Genomic DNA, 17,419 nt, shown 5'->3' with positions numbered 1-17,419 from the left:
TTGTCCAGCTATTTGGTGTTGATGAATCCCTACATGTGCATATTGCAAAATTTATTATTTCATCTTCACCGATATTGAAGATATTGTTTTCCTTGCATGGCTAAAGCTTCATAATTCACATTATTACAGATGACTCAGAAGGGTTCAATTACACCTCTTTGTCAAAAAAATAAAATAAAATCATCTAATATGGTTGGAAAACCTAAAGATGCAGGGAAAAAGGAGGAAACATGGAGAAAATGGTGGAATTTTTTAGTGAAACTTCAGGACATGCCTAAATACACATATTTACATATTCAGGAATGAAAAAATTGTAATAAAAATGCATTAAATAATAAGTTACCATTTAATGGGGGCCAAAAGGCATGCATTGTCGTAAGAAATCACTCAAATAGTAATCAAAATGAGTTTCAAGGGCTAAGATGTTAGATCAAATCAAAATTTCTTATAAGTTACAATTGAGGAAAGAGTCTACAGATTGCATACTGAGTAAACTCTATGGGGCCTATTGTGATTTATACATACAACATGATGGAGTAAAATTGACCCATCCTCCGTTGCGGCCAATGGAATCATCAATGCATGTGCACGTGAGAGCATGCATCCGTGTATAGCAAACCACATTTAATGCGTGTAGGGATGCGCTCTGTGGGGCCCACCGTGATGCATGGATTTTAATCCACGCCGTCCATCATTTTTTCAGATCATTTTAGGACATGATTCTAAAAATTAGGTAGTTAGGCAGTTCCAATGTTCAAGTGGACCGCCCCACACTAATCAGTTGCATTAATAAAACTCACTGTTGAAGCCTTTGTAGGGACTACCATGATATTTATTTTCCATCCAACTTTTTCATATGGTCGTATAAACATGGATGAAGGGAAAACACAAATATCAGATTAATCCAAAACTTCTGCCGCTCACAAGAAATTTTTAATGGTGGCAGTTCAATCCCCACTGTTTGGTTCACTTGAGCCTTTGATCTACCTTATTTTTAGGTTCATATCCTAAAATGACATGGAAAAATGGATTGATGGCATAAATAAAACTCATACATTAAGGTGGGACCCACAGAGCCTTGCAAGGGCAGGATGTAATCTGCAATTTGATACACTGATTTGAAAAAACTGTGGGATCAGTCACACCCACCGTTGTAACATTTATAAGGCCCACTATTTTGTATTTTTTAGATCCAACCTCATCATAAGTTAACATAGAGATAGATGACGTGAAAACAAAAATATAAGCTTGATCGGAAACTTCTGTAGCCCCTAAGAAGTTTTGAATGGTGGATGACTGTCCCCATTTCTGGGGCCCACTGTGATGAACCGTATCTAAAGCTCAAGTGAACCCAGGAAGGTTTCAACGGTATGGATGGCATCTAAACATCACTGTTGAACCCAGGAAGGTTTCAACGGTAGGAATTTCCCAAACCACATTTTCCTTTAGTACAACTCACTTGAGCTTTGGATACCGTTCATTTTTTAAAACAAGTACTAAAATGAAATCACAAAATGGATGGACGGAGAGGATTTCTCACAGCCATCACAGTGGGCCCCACCCGAGCTTGCAGCGTAGGAAGAGTGGGAAAGGTTTCCGCAGTAAATCCGCGTCCCTGGTCCATGTGGAAAGGAAATCGGATTGTGTACTGAGTTACTCAGTACGCTCTTATGGTTCTGAGTAAACTCAGTTGGACCCACCGCGAATGCATGTGGTTTATCCACACCGTCCATTCGTTTTTCTAGATCATTTTATGGGTTCAACCCAAAATTGATGCATATACAAAGCTCAAGTGGGCTATACCACTGGAAAAAGTGGAACTATTGATTTCAACCGTTGAAAATTTTCTAAAGCCCCCAGTGATGTTTAAAATTTTTTCAATGGTAAATGTTCAATTTACACAGTTTCTGGTGGTGTGATACATTTGAGGGTTGGGTATACTCCATTTTTGGGATAAAGCCCTAAAATTATGTGTTAAAAGAGATGGACGGAGTGGATATAATGCATGAATGACACATGGGCCCACGTAGTTTACGCAGTACGCTTACCGTACTGAGTTACTCAGTAAGCAATCCGCTTCCTGCGGAAAGGGCTTTGGCTACTCCCCTGCCGTGCTCTGTGGGCCCCACCACGAGGTATGTGTTTAATCCATGCCGTTCATCTATTTTTATAGGTAATTTTATGATATAAGAAAAAAAAAAAAGAGGTATATCCCAATCTCAATTGGACCACATTACAAGAAACAATGTTGAATGAATGTAGACCACTAAAAGCTTTTTGGGGACGATAAAAGTTTTGGATCAAGCTGATCTTGTTTTTTTCCCTTCATCTGAGTCTTTATAAGCTAATTAACAGGTTGGATGTCAAATAAACAGTACAGTGGGCCTTAGGAGGATTTAAATGGTGGATATCCAATCACTTGGTGTGGTCCACCTGAGTTTTAGATCTAACTCATTTTTTGGATAAACATTTAAAATAATATTTCAAAATTAATGGATAGCATGGATACAACAAATGCATCAAGGTGGGGCCCACGTAGCACCGACCTGCACCCGCCGTGGGTCTTTTTAACAGCGTCAGAGTGAAAGTGAGCTGCACCGTCAAAGCTCACTTGTGGGGTCCACCGTGATTTATGTATTTTATCCAATCCGTCCATCCATTTTAATAGATAATTTTAGTCTTGAGTCTAAAAACGAAGCATCTCGAAACCTCAAGTAGACCACACCATAGGAAACAGTATGAATTGGACATTTACCGTTGAAAATATCTTGGGGGCCACAAAAGTTTTGGATCAGACTTCTATTTGTTTTTTCCCTTCATCCATGTCTGTGTGATCTTATAAATAGGTTGGATGAGAAATAAACATCATTGTGGGCCCTAGAATAGTTTTAACGGTGGAAGTCATTATTCAAACTATTTCCAATGGTGTGGTCCACTTGATCGTTTAGTACGCTTAAATTTTGGTCTCAACTTCTAAAATAATATGAAAAAACGGATGGACTGCATGGATAGACGAGATACATTCTCTGTGGGCCAACAGAGTGTACTCATACGATAAGAGCGTATTGACTAACCACATACGCAATGCCATTTACGGCGCCCGATCCCCAAATTGTGATAAAACCCCCCAAAATCCCTCTCCCCTTTCAAAATTTTCGAAATTTTATCTCTTTTCCCACCAATTTCTCTGGATTTTCAACCCGAAAATCCCTCTCCCTTATCCCAAATAAAAAAAACCCCCTAATTTCAACCAAGATCTCGGCCCGCTGGCGGAATCAAGACGTTGCAGAGGATTTTTGGACGAAAAAAAAGGAAATTTTGGGGTCGAATCTTACCGGAAATGCCGATCTGCACTCAACAGCTGTTGAATTCGCGTCTTCCTCCAAATCCGGGCGAAAAAACGGGTATTTCTTATGTTGTTTATGATTTTCTTGCCGACAACGACCCCTTTTATCGATAAAAGGGGGTTGTTAGCTACAGTTCCCACCCGTGGTTGGTGGGAACAACGAAATATCGGCGCCCTTTTGAAAGTTCTCTCTCTTCCTTCCTCAACTCCAAGATCATCTGATATGGTGCTTGCTGTGTCTACCACTACACCAACACGTGGTTCCACTCCTTTGACTTGTTACGGCTGCAACAAGGTGGGTCATGTTGTTGCTCAATGCAAAGAGTGGTGCGCTTATTGTCGACGGACTGGTCATGGTATTCAGGACTGTCGTACACGTGCCTATGCATCTTCTTTCGGTCGTGGTCGTGACCGTGGTCATGCTCTTTCTGCCACTATTTCTTCCGAGCCGTCTATTAGTGATTATACATCTACTGTTTCTGCTGAAGGTCTTTCATCACGTTTGACTCCTGCAATACTCCAACAAATCGTTCAGGCCCTTTCTGCGGCCGGTATGTTAGGTACATCCCCATCTTCTCCATGGTTCTTCGATTCAGGTGCTTACAATCATATGACTGGTGCTGTATCCCATCTTCATGACATTCGTCTCTACACCAGCAATCAGGCTATTTCTACTGCAGATGGCACTAGACTACCTATTTTGTCCGTTAGATCTTTGACTTTCTCTCCTTCTGCTCATCACCAGTTCACCCTTCGTGATGTGTTTCATGTCCTTAACCTCTCTTCCAATTTAATTTCAGTTGGTCAACTCACATCCAATAACTGCTTAGTCATATTTCTTCCCAACTGTTGTTTTGTATAGGATCTGGCAACGGGAAAGGTACTTAAGATAGGTAGGCGACATGGTCGTCTGTACATACTGGACTTTGATCCATCTGTCACTTCGGCTCGTTGTTTCTTTTCTCCATCTTCATTAGATATATGTTCGGCAAATAAATTATGGAAACTGTGGCACTTTCGCCTGAGTCATCCACATTCCGATCGGTTAATTCAGTTGTTTTCTTCTGGCATGTTAGGGAACATTTCTCTTAATAAAAAAGATTTGGATTATTCTTGTTCATCTTGTTGTCTTTCAAAAAGTAAATGTATTCCTTTTCCTCTAAGTATTATAAAATCATCTTCTATGTTTGAACTAGTGCATACAAATGTCTAGGGTCCTTCACCAATTATGTCACTCTCTGGGTTACGTTAATATGTTATATTCATTGATGATTTCACACGTTACACCTGAATTTACTTTCTGCACTCGAAGTCACAGGTTTTCGAAAAATTCAAGATATTTCACTTTATGGTGTAGACTCAATTTCGGGTTCCAATTCAAACTCTTCGCTCTGACTCAGGGGGGGATATCTCTCAACCGATTTTTGTACATTTCTTCAGGGTCATGAGATTATTCATCAGACCACCAGTTTTGATACTCCGCAACAGAATGGGGTGGCTGAACGAAAAAATCGTCATATTGTTGAAACTGCCAACACCCTGATGACAGTTATGAGTGTTCCTCGTTCTTTCTGGGCGGAAGCAATGTTACATTCAGTCTCCTTGATTAATCGGATGCCCACCAACGTTCTGAATACTTTGTTCTCCACGGCTTCCCTCTTGCATATTCCACATTTCGTATTTTTGGTTGTGTCTGTTATGTTCACCTGGCTTCACGTGAGCGTAACAAACTATCTCCTAAATCGATCAAATGTGTGTACTTGGGATTTGGAGAAACTTAGAAGGGTTTTTGATGTTATGATCCGGTTTCTCGTCATGTTTGGGTTTCACGACATGTTGTTTTTCTTGAACATATTGCCTTTCATTCATCTCTTCCTCCTCCACATGCCCCAAAATCTCCTGGTCTAACCACCTTTCCTGATATTCCTTTTGCCTCGAGTACTTTCTCTCGCCTGTTACAGGTTTACTCGCGTCGATCACGTACAGCTCTACCACCTATTACTCAACCAGAACTTACTGTACCTGTTGCAGATCCTGAATCTACCTCGATACGTCGTTCCGATCGTGTACATCGAGCACCTAATCGCTTGATATGCTCTATGTCTGCCATGAATGCCACTCTGGATACTGTTTCTATTCCTACTTCATACTCTCAAGCAGCCACTCATGACTGTTGGAAGAAGGCTATGGCAGAAGAACTTATGGCATTAGATGATAATCATACGTGAGACATTGTCACTCGACCAGCTGACCAACAGCTAATTGGTAGCGAATAGATTTATTCTGTTAAGCTCAAGTCTAATGGATCATGAGATCGATACAAGGCTCGACTTGTAACTCAGCGACACAAACAGGAATACGGAATTGATTATGATGAGACATTCGCTCCCGTGGCCAAGATGAAAACTGTTCGTATCTTCTGGCAATATATTCTGTTTGCTCTTGGCCACTTGCTCAGATGGATGTGAAAAATGCTTTTCTTCATGGAAACCTCCAAGAAACAGTATATTTGAAACCTCCTCCTAGGTCTTTAATCCCTGACAATAAGGTATGTTGCCTAAAGAAAACCCTGTATGGCCTCAAACAGGCACCTCGGGCATGGTTCCAACGCTTTCACGATGTTGTTACCGGTGCTGGCTTTACTCAAAGTAGTCATCACTCATCCTTATTTTTGCGCACCACTGCTCGCGGAATTGTCATTGTTCTCGTATATGTTGATGACCTATTTCTGACTGGTAGCAATGCTACTGGCATCTTGGCTTTAAAGGAAGTTCTGCAATCCTCCTTCAAGATGAAAGACCTTGGCCATCTCACATACTTTCTTGAGCTTAAAATTTCACGTTATAAACGTGGGATCCTGGTCAGCCAGTGTAAATATACCAAGGATCTTCTCGCCTTAGCATCATTGACGGATCAGAAGACAATTCAAACTCCCTTAGAACTTAACATTCAATATAGCCTTGACGATGGTGATCTACTTGCACAGGCCGACTTATACCGCCGTTTGGTTGGGAGTCTGATTTACTTAAATATGACTGGCCCTGATATTGCCTACGCTATCCAAGTCGTCAGTCAGTTTGTTTCTGCTCCTCGGACTCTTCATATAACTGCGGTGTTGTGCATCATACGGTACCTACGTGGAACTCTAGATCGATCACTGTTCTTCTCCTCCACGGCGACTCTGGACCTTCGTGCTTATTCGGATGCTGATTGGGCTGGTTGCGCTCTCACACGAAGATATACCACTAGCTATTGTGTTTTTCTCGGCACTTCTCTCATCTCTTGGAAGTGTAAGAAGTAGGCCATTGTTTTCAAATCAAGCACAGAAGCCGAGTATCAGACAATGTCCGCTATGTGTAGTGAGCTTGTCTGGTTACGTAGACTTCTTTCCGACTTGGGCGTTCCTCTGCAGAATCCTACTCCACTCCATGTTGATAATCTAAGTGCCATTCAGATTGCCTTTAACCCGGTTTTTCATGAACGGACAAAGCATATTGAAGTTGACTGTCACTTTATCCACGAGAAATTTCAGTCTGGCCTCATTTATCTTCCACATGTTGCATCCCATGATCAGATTGCAAACATTCTCACCAAGTCCCTCACTTTTGCACGTCACTCATTTCTAGTTGGCAAACTATTACTTGTCGATGACCCGCATTAGTTTGAGGGGGGATATTAGACAGACTCACATATACCTTGTATAGCTAGTATACCTTGTATAGTTCGTTTCCATAGGTAGAGGATTCTGATTTTATTATTTTCCTTGTATAGATGACTGTAATCTCTATATATTCAACCTCTTTAGTTTGTCTCAAATACACAAAAGCTTTCAGCTCCTCTCTGTTTACATCACTAACCATATAACCTTGTCTTTGCTGAAGTGGCAACAAACCAACATTAGTTTATTGCATGATGTACTATAGGCCTCTTTCTGAATTTGATTTTCCATTTTATGCAGGAATTGAATTTCAGTTTCACATGCACCTTAGCTTGTTTTGACAGTGATCCTTAACTAGAACTTTTGCATGATACATTTTGCAGGAAAGTTCTTCATCGCAGATACGAACAACAGCATAATCAGATGTCTAGATTTGAATGAAAAAGATGCAGTTCTCCGTACTTTGGAACTGAAAGGAGTCCAACCACCGTCACTAAAATCAAGATCCTTCAAACGCCTTAGAAGCCGGCCATCTGCTGACACCCAAATTGTTAGGATCGATGGCAGTTCCTCCACAGAAGGAAACTTGTTTATCAAAATATCTGTCCCCGAAGGATACCATTTCTCCAAGGTCTTCTTCTCAATCATTAACCCACTCTTTACTATCACATGCTTTTTCTTAACTTTCATACATTTAACAAAAGGCTTTATATTAAGCCATGATTTACTCTCCATGAATGCGATTTGCTTGCCCAGCTCATGTGCCAACGTGGAACACATACATGATCAATGCCATTCATCAGTTACTCATTGTGAGCATGCTCCATCATAGATCGGACACTTCCACTCATTGGACCCGACCAATAGTTCATACTCACTCACACTTTTGGCCTGACTGATTAGTGGACCATTCAAGTTTTGGGTCCATGGCATGATCACAGTGTAGAGATGATGATCCAGTGGGCCCCACATAATATTGTACCATTGCAATGTATTTATCTCTAACAGTGTGTACATATGCAAACTGTTACAGATAAACAATTGCAATAGTACAATTATGTGGGGCCCGCTGGATCATCATCTCTACACAGTGCATGCTCCCTGATTAATAGACCTCATTTTTCTCTGCCACAAGTGTGCCATGTTGACACGTGTGCCGCAAACTGTCTAACACCTGAGTAATTAATGCCAAAACAGCCAACTATAGAGTATTTAAAAGTAATATGACTATCTCATAGTTGGGGTCTTAACAGTGAAAGTTTTGCATGTAAACGTAGATTATGGCCTTAAATTTTCAAATGCAGGAAGCACAAAGCAAGTTCGATGTGGACATCGAGCCAGACAATGGAGTCGTTGTCGAACCCTCAAAAGGGGTTCTCAGTCCAGAAGGATCTGTTTCCATTCATTTCAGGAGGTCCACCTCTTCACCTGCCATGGGGCGAATAAACTGCAAGGTATGCCATAATCTATGCCTCCATCCATGTTACTAGAATTTAAATGGAAATGATCCAGTGTTCTTAGAGCATTATAAGTTGTAGTGCTTCTTGTTGCACTGGGACTCTTAGTTCAATCCAAAGTTCTAAACTCAGTGACTCAACTCGATGAGATTCTGAGCCAAGTCACCATGAAATTCGCTGGTGAGCACAACTCAGTCATGAATCGGCCAAACTCATTGAGTCAGCTCGCTTACTTCGTCGTTTCGATGTGACTCAGCACAATTCAAATGTCGCTCAGTGGGTGATTGCTGTTCAACATGAAAAATATAAAGGGGGGGGGGGGAGAGAGAGAGAGAGAGAGAGAGAGAGATTCAAGCCCTCAACCTCAACTTGGAAACCAACCTTGGAAAGTCAACCGACCCTACAAACAAGCCATGCACATCATTTATGACCACCTGTGTCAATATTTTTGTTTATATTCAAAACCTATTAAATAGCTATTTTTTGAGTTGACTTGAGCCGAATAGACATTGAGTTGAGTCAAGTTTTTGGGTTTTCGAACTATGGTCCAATCCATTGATTTAGACATTAGGTCCGATGCACATTTCATGGTCTACCATGCAAACATCACATTGATAAGACAATCTTAATCATCTAACAAAACCCTTAAATATGGACAGTCAATATTGTTTACACAAAATGGGTCCGATCAACAACTTGGCCCATCTATTTTTTAGGGCCCATCATGAATTGCTTATGATTTTAAAGAAAAAACTTTTTTTCTAGGCCATTTTGATTATCCTGATGTAGTGCAAGTGGGCCTAACCTATATGGAGGGTTGGGATCAATTAGGGTAACTGACACCTTGGGCTACACGCGTGTCTAGCACTTGTTTGGTTTGAATTCAAATTTTGGTGGGAATCCTGAGGATATTTTGGACATTTTCTTGTGGGTGGTTGGTAGTTAGTTTGGTGTAGATTTAGTTGCAGTCTTAGGCAACTAATGACAAGATTAGTTACACCTAATCAAGATTAGTTAGGAAGTTTGTTGTAGTTTGTTTAGTAGTTGTAGAGCTTAGTATAAATACTTGTTTTGAAGATTGTAAAATGACTTTTTGTTGAATTTGCATGAAATTTCATTTCTTGGATTAGGAGGCTTGAGAGCCCTTCTTCTTGAGTTTGGGTGGTGGTTTGGATTATAATTTGCAATCCAACCACTTTGCAATTTCTCTGAAACTCCCTTATGCTTTCCTTATCACGTTTTCTTTTCGATCCAAGGTCGGGGTTCATCGAGTTTTTGATCCCATTCGTCATCAATTTTGTATAAGAGCAAGGGTTTCGAAAAAAAAAAACCCTGCATATCTGATCAATCTCCGCATGTCTTCGAGGGAGAGGCTTCATCACCATAGACCACTAGCAATCAACGAACATGACATTGAGTGGAAGTTGTGTAGGGGAAGTTGTTTGTAGCAGCACCTTCGGAGGTTGAAGAGTTTGAGAGTCAATTTGAGGTGATTGGAGGAGGTCATGATGCCACCTCATGGAGGATTTTGTGGATATACTATCTGAAACGAAGACCTGGCAATCAATTCAGAGGATGAGGAGTTTGAAAGACTAAAAGGTAGGTGGTGGATCTTGTTAGACAGGCCGCTGGCCACATGCTTTGTATAGCCACATGCCTTGTATAGCCACATGCCTTGTATAGCCTCAAGCCTTATATATCTAATTTCCATAAATAGATGATTCTGTCTTTATCATTTACCTTGTATAGATGACTATAAATCTCTATATATTCAACCCCTTTGGGTTGTCTCAAATACACAGAAAACCAAAGGAGAATCGTTTCTCTTTGCCTTCATATCATTTTCTCTTTGCTTTCAGATCTATCCTAGTGCCTTGCACAACACAACCCAATGAGTCACATTTGCTGACGAGTCGGATTCATCAGATGACTTCGAAGGTTCTTCTCGCCGTAGAGGTCCTTTGTGTGAGGTCTACGAGCGTGAGGATTTCTTAAGAGGATTCCTAGTGGAAGAGAATGCAACGATCTTGGAATCAAGATCAAGATCCCCGAATTCCATGGAGGTTCACATGTGGAAGATTTTGGAATTTGTTGATTGGATTGATACCATTGAGAGGATCTTTGATTTCTACGAGATTCCGAAAGACAAGCAAGTGAAACTTGTTGCAATTCGCTTGACCAAGCGAGCCTCAGCGTAGTGGGAGCAAATGCGCTGAATGTGCACAAGTCGAGCACCCGTCTCCTCTTGGCATAAGATGAAGCATCTCCTACCCGAGACATTCCTACCATTCAACTATGATTGAATGATGTATCAACAACTCCAAGGCTTGATGATGCAACTCATGTCACGTTATATTGGTGGGTTGCAATCGACTGATGGGATGATGATCCAAGAGTTGTAGATGGTGCTCAAAGCTATCCATCGAGCCTCGATCTGGGATGCAAAGCTACCTTGGTATGGTGCAGAAACCCCGTGGAGATGTTTCCTTCCAAACCTCCATAACGACATTAGCTCCACGGTCGACTAAGCTTCAAGATCTCATCCCCCAACCTCGGAAACCTCTCAACACTACCGTGGGCAGTGCACGAGCACCACCAACCGCTCTAGAGAATGTCAAGGCACAACTTCTCAAGTGCTTCCAGTATGACGAATCGGGGCATCGAGCGGCCAATTGTTACTTTAAGCCCTTCACTCATGGAAAAGGCAAGCAACCCATGGTGCATGGAAGCGAGATGGGTTACAATTGGGAGATCAGTGGCGACCTGATCTACAACTACTAGGACAACGACGGGTGGTGATGATATCGTATATGGTGATGATGGGGAGGCGTTGGTGCTTCGGATAAACTTCTTGATCCCAAAGAATACTGATATGAAGGATTGGGGCCACTCGAGTATTTTCCAAACGACAAGGCATGCAGGTTGATCATTGATGGAGGAAGTTACATAACGTTGTTTCTCATGAAGCTGTGGAGAAGCTATACTTGTCGAAGGAGCAACATCCGACTCCCTACAAACTCTCATGGATTAACAAGGACAATCGGGTAAACATCACTAAATGATGCTTCATTTCTTTTTCAATTAGCAAGAAGTATGTGGACCGTGTGTATTGCAACATGGTGCCAATGCTTGTTATCTTCTATTGGGAAGACCATGGCAATTTGGTCATAGCGCCGTCCATTACGGTAGAATGAACACCTAGACCTTTACAAGGACGGTGCTAAGATCATTTTGGGACCGTTGCAGGGAGAAGTACCACCCAAGCCTTTGAAAGGAAGGGTGAGAACTTCCTCTCCATGTCATTGTTTTTGAAGGTGAAACAAGAGGAGTGTGAAGGCGACACAAGAGGAGGACAAGGTCTATCTTGTGGTGGCACATGCTGTCAAGTGTACCAGATGTAGTAAAGCCATTACTCAAAGAGCATGAGGCTAGCATGCCAAACGACCTTCCTAAGGGCTTATCCCAATGAATATCCAACATCATATTGACCTCATCTTGAGCTCTAGTTTACCAAACAAGGTGACATGTCGATGAATACTAAAGAGCATAAAGAACTCAATTGATAAGTGCGGGAGCTACTTGAGAAGGATTATATACAAGAAAGTTCCTTGTGTAGTTCCCATTGTCCTTGCCCCAAAGGATAGTTCATGGCGCGTGTATCGATAGTCGTGCCACGAATAAGTATCGTAAAGTATCAATTTCTAATTCCATGGTTACATGACGTGTTTGATCAGCTTGTAAGATTGAGGGTGTTCTCAAAAATCGATTTGGAGATTGGTTACCATCAAATTTGTGTCCAACCTGGGGATGAATTGTCCAACCTGGGGATGAATGGAAAATTGCCTTTAAGACAAGCAAGGGGTTGTATGAGTGGTTTGTCATGTCATTCGGTTTGTCAAACGCCCAAGTACATTCATGAGAGTGAGGAACCAAGTGTTGTGGCAATTCAATGGTAACTTCGTTGTAGCTTTCTTCAATGATATATTGGTTTATAACTGTTCTTGTGACAAACACTTGAAGCATTTGCATTGTCTATTTAATGCATTGAGGTGGGATAAGCACTATGTGAATGCCAAGAAATGTAGATGTTTGACGAACAATGTAGTTTTCTTGGGTTATGATGCGCCGGCCGATGGCATAAAGGTCGATCAAAGCAGGGTGGATGCAATTGTTTCATGGCTAATGCCGAAGACTATTCAGCTTTCATGTGCTTGCTACCCTCTACCATCATTTCATTAGAGATTTCAACAGCATAGTTGCACAACTTACCGATTGTATGAAGAGTGGAAAGTTTCAACGGAACGAAGCTACGGATCATAGTTTTCAACTTGAGAAACTCAAGATGACCAAAGTTCTCATCTTAGCTATGCCCAATTCTAATAAAGTGTTTGAGGTGAGTTGTGATGCATCTCGTTTTGGCATTGGTGCCATGTTGGGGCTCAACAGGTCCAAGTTAAACTACTCCACATATAACATTGAGTTCTATGCTATCGTGTGGGCCCTCCAACATTGGAGGCATTACTTGATACAAAACGATATTGTGCTATATTTGGACCATGAAGCCCTTAAGTACATTGATGGTCAAAGCAAGCTAAACCGTTGTCATGCCAAGTGGGTGATGGTTTTTCGAAATACATGTTTTCTCTCGAGCACAAGGCTAGGACCTTGAACTGGGTGGCAAATGCTTTGAGCCATCGGGTCACTTTGTTGCCTACGATGTGGGCAACAATGACCAGCTTCGAACACTTGCAAGATTTTTATAGCAACAATCCCTCTCGGCAGGATTTGGGTGGATGTTTGTGAGGTGTGGAGGAACGCCTACAATGTGCACGATGGGTTTCTCTTCATGAATGTGTGACTTTACATCCTGGATTGTTATCTATAAGAGAGTGTATTGAAGGAGTTGCACAATGAAGGCCATTTTGTCCATGACAAAACATTAGTTTTAGTTAGTGCACGATATTTTTGGCCATAGATGGTTCAACATTGGCCAGTAAGTGGACCATGTTGTTGAATGCCTTAAGTCTATCTGTAACAGGGTCTGTCAATCCCATCGAGAAAATCCAGAAAAATCCTAGTTGATTGCTGGACAGTTTTGAAAGTTGCTACTCAATGGCATTGAAGGATCTTCGATGTCATTGACTGATCTTCGATGTCTGTCGATGCCATTGAAGGACCCATCAAATGCGTGCGCAGTTTTGCGTAAGTGTGCGATTTGTTTCCTATTCTGGTTGGGTAGTATATATACCAGGTGTAATCGGGATTAGGGAGAGGATTAGAGGTGATTGGGGCTTTCTAAGGTGTTCTAAAGGGTTCAAGGGCATAGCTAGGGATTCAAGGAGATTCGAGGGTTGTTCGAATCGGTAAGATCTACTATATCGTAATATTACTTTCATAGTGCATTATTTGTCGCTTTGTGTTGTGGCTTTTTCCCACAAGGGTTTTTCTACATAAAATTCAGATTGTCTTCTTGTTGGGTTTGTTTGTGCAATTGTGATTACTTGATTCTGCTTTGTGCTTCCACAAGTCCCAATAAACCGTTGTCAAATTTACCAAATCTCCAAAGGTGGGGCAGAAATGTCAGATTATACACACCTCATCCCATTCTATCTGGTCGATGGATTGATATGAAGCCTAGACTTTGTTTTGGGTCTAACCCAAACTAAAAAATTTTGTGATTTCATTATGTTGGTGGTAGACCGATTCTCAAAGATGGTGCATTTTGTGCCATGTTGGAAGACAATGGATATGTCAAACGTCATCAATCTCTACTTCAAAGAAATTGTTTGTTTCCATGGCGTGCCAAGAAGCCTCACCTCCAACCAGGACTCAAAATTCATTGATCATTTTTTGCAGTCACTGTGGAGAAAGATGGGCACACAACTCAATTTTAGCTGTGCGTATCATTCACAAACCAATGGACAGATGGAGGTGACACACCATAGCCTCAGAAATCTGTTATGGGCACTAGTGGGAGACAAGCCTAAGCAGTGGGACAGCTCTATCTCAAGCGGAGTTTGCCTATAAACCATTCAACAAATCATATTACAAAGATGAGCCCTTTTGAGGTGGTCTATGGAATTAATCTGGCGACTGTGTTGGATCTTGTTCCCATACCGCAAGTTGGCTGGTCTAGTGGGAAGGCCAATAATTGGCAAAACATTTGCAGGGCATTCATTCTAAGGTGCAAACTCAAATTGAAGCACAAAACACCTGCCACAAGGAAGCAACAGATACACATAAACATTGAGTCGTTCTTGAAGTAGGTCATTACATGTGGGCCGTGCTCACCAAGGAGCACTTTCCTGCTAGTGACTACCACAAACTAGGAGAAAAAGATTGGCCCTCATATGATCATAGAGAAGACCAATGATAATGCCTACCATCTTCGATTGCCTAGCCGCATACAAACAGTGAACGTATATCAAGCATCTTGTCCCATACGTTGGTGGCACCACCAATTTGAAAAAGAATGTGATGACTCGAGGACGAGTCCTTCCCAATAAGGTAGGCTAATACAGTGCAAGTGGACCTGACCTATATGGAGGTCTGGGATCGATTAGGGCAGCCAACACCACAAGACTTAAGCCTACCAAGGTTAGTTACGAAGTTTGTTACAAGGCTGTTTAGTAGTTCCAGGGCTTATTACAAGTACTTGTTTTGAAGATTGTAGGACATTTTGTTGAATATGAATGAAATTTCATTTCTTAGAGCAAAAGACTTGAGATATCTTCTTGAATTTAGATAGGTTTTTGGATTGAATTTACAATCCAACAACTTTCAAATTCTCCTCAACTCACTTCTCCTTTCCTTCTCTTGTTTTCTTTTGGATCAAAAGCCGGGCTCCGTTGATCTGTCCATCCTGTACATAGCTACTATCCCATACATGGAATGGGAAAAGGATAACCAGAAAAATAAGGCCAAAATCAAGAACAGGTTGAATCACCCAATCAATGTGATTTTTGCATTTTAGCCTATGAAATTTTTTCCTGACTTGATGGACAGTTCAGACTCATCTATTGAACTGTCCAAAATCCCCCTAACTTATGATAATTATAAAACTAGGCACAGGATTCCATACACGTGGGACCATTGTATGTTAGGGCTGTCAATGGCCGGGCTGGCCTGACAGGCTTTCAGACAGGCTTCGGCTTGAATACAAGCCCGAGGCCATTTAGTAATATATCATGCATGATGGGACATGCCTAGCTCAAGCTTGGGTCATGCACAATCATCATGGTCGTGGATTGGGCCTGTTTGTTCTGACCTGTCATGGGCCCGGGTTAGGCTCAGGCCTAGGATTTTGTATGTGTGCCGGGCTTGGACAGATCTCGGGCTGCCCCACTGACAACGCTGTAGTCCATTGGTCCAAATCCCTAGCATTTTGGGGCATGCCTCGAAAATCTTCTGGATAAGAAGATCCTAACCCTTGGATCAATGATTTCCAAATCGACGGTTAACAAGAAAAAAACAGAAATTGTCCCCAACCCAATGAAAAACAATCCTACGAGCAAAGTGGGCCCCACATGCATGGAATCCTTTAAGGACAGCCCCAGCCCCTAGAGCTGTCACTGGGCTAGGCCCAGGGATGGTTTTGGCAGGAATTTTAAACTGTTTCGGCTCGGCCTGTCTGGCCCACCATAATCAAAATTTTGATTTTTCTCAGGCCCACACCCGGCCCATTGATAGCACTACCAACCCCACATAATTACTAATTTGGTAGAATGCTTGATATGTTTGATTTCTGATTCTACCATGCTTCAGAGTGTGGTAATCCTCATGAATTATCAAAATCCATGGGCATTTTTGTCATCTAAAAATGATTACTTTGATGACTTCGATGCCTTCGAGTCGAAGGTAAGGTCAGGAATGGGCTGGGCAGGGCTCATCCCAAGCCTAGCCCATGTAATAATGTGGTCCACAACTCTGGGCTGTCCTAGCCATGGCTCAGCCAACTTATTTATCATGGCTGAAATGTAGGGCTGTCAATGGACACCCAGACTGGACCTGACCCAATTTTAACAGGTCCAGGTCCAATTTGTTACACCCATCAAGAACTTGGGTCGCGTTCGTGTCTCACCTTGCAGGACCTGATTTAATTCGGGTCTAATTGGGTTCAAGTCAGGTTCATCAGCTTGGACCCAGTTGAAATCTGGTCACTTCAGGTCAAGTTGGGTCCTGGTCAGGTCTAGTTATTTTTAATGGTAATGTTGCAAGTGTTGAATATATTGAGAAAGCCCATTTACACACCATGCATGTGTCAAAGTGGCACATGTGTGTATGATCTAATCTATCCATCAGATGGACCCACCCATGTAACTGCTCTTATTTAATCCAAACCCAACTAGAAACCAAGATCTAATAACGAAATGGGTACCTGACAGTACCCAGACCCAATTGGACCCAGGTACTGATATTCAAGAATGAGACTAGACCCAGAAAAACCAAAACCCGGTTTAAGGGTGCTATAGGACCTGACCGTTGATAGCCCTACTGAAATCATTTTTTTGTGTTGGCAGGTCTACTACTGCAAGGAGGATGAGGTCTGCTTATACCAATCTCTGGCCTTTGAAGTACCCTTCAAAGACAATGCCGCAGAATCAACGGCGGAGATCACACTTCCATTTACTGTACAGCCCAAAGTTCCCACAGGTAGCCTACAGTTATCAGTTACCAACTAGTCCTATACCAAAAAAAAAGAAGAGTTTTTCTTATCTCTAACTCAAAATCAGTGCCTTGATTGATATGTTTCCTATCATAAGACCAACATCTAAAATCATGCCCAAAACAGCTTAACTTGTGGACCATCAAATGGCCTTTTTTTTTTTCTTTTATACAAAAAAATGGATTAAAATACCGAAAATTTCTTTTGGGTCCTGCCCGATTTGTGCCAGATTGAGCAGGTTTTCTTGAACCAGGGTCACTCAGGGATGGAGTTCTTGACTAACTCATGCACGT

General features: G+C 41.7%; 1 protein-coding gene across 6 annotated transcripts in view; it reads left to right on the top strand.

The window, feature by feature from the left end:
- The window catches only part of LOC131230817 (protein SUPPRESSOR OF QUENCHING 1, chloroplastic), a 68,677-nt gene extending 51,514 nt beyond the window's left edge, over positions 1-17,163 (top strand). For 4 of the 6 annotated variants that reach the window (XM_058226819.1, XM_058226817.1, XM_058226818.1 and 1 more), the window contains 3 exons: positions 7,388-7,635; positions 8,309-8,458; positions 14,318-16,970. In XM_058226819.1, coding sequence (XP_058082802.1) covers positions 7,388-7,635; positions 8,309-8,458; positions 14,318-14,488 — 569 coding nt within the window. In that variant the 3' untranslated portion in view covers positions 14,489-16,970. The other 2 variants (XM_058226816.1, XR_009164101.1) reach the window with 2 other exon arrangements.
- The last annotated feature ends 256 nt before the right edge of the window (positions 17,164-17,419 follow it).

Source organism: Magnolia sinica, chromosome 17 (assembly GCF_029962835.1).
Source record: "Magnolia sinica isolate HGM2019 chromosome 17, MsV1, whole genome shotgun sequence".
Classification (NCBI taxonomy): Eukaryota; Viridiplantae; Streptophyta; class Magnoliopsida; order Magnoliales; family Magnoliaceae; genus Magnolia; species Magnolia sinica.
This window is presented reverse-complemented; position numbering and strand designations above follow the sequence as displayed.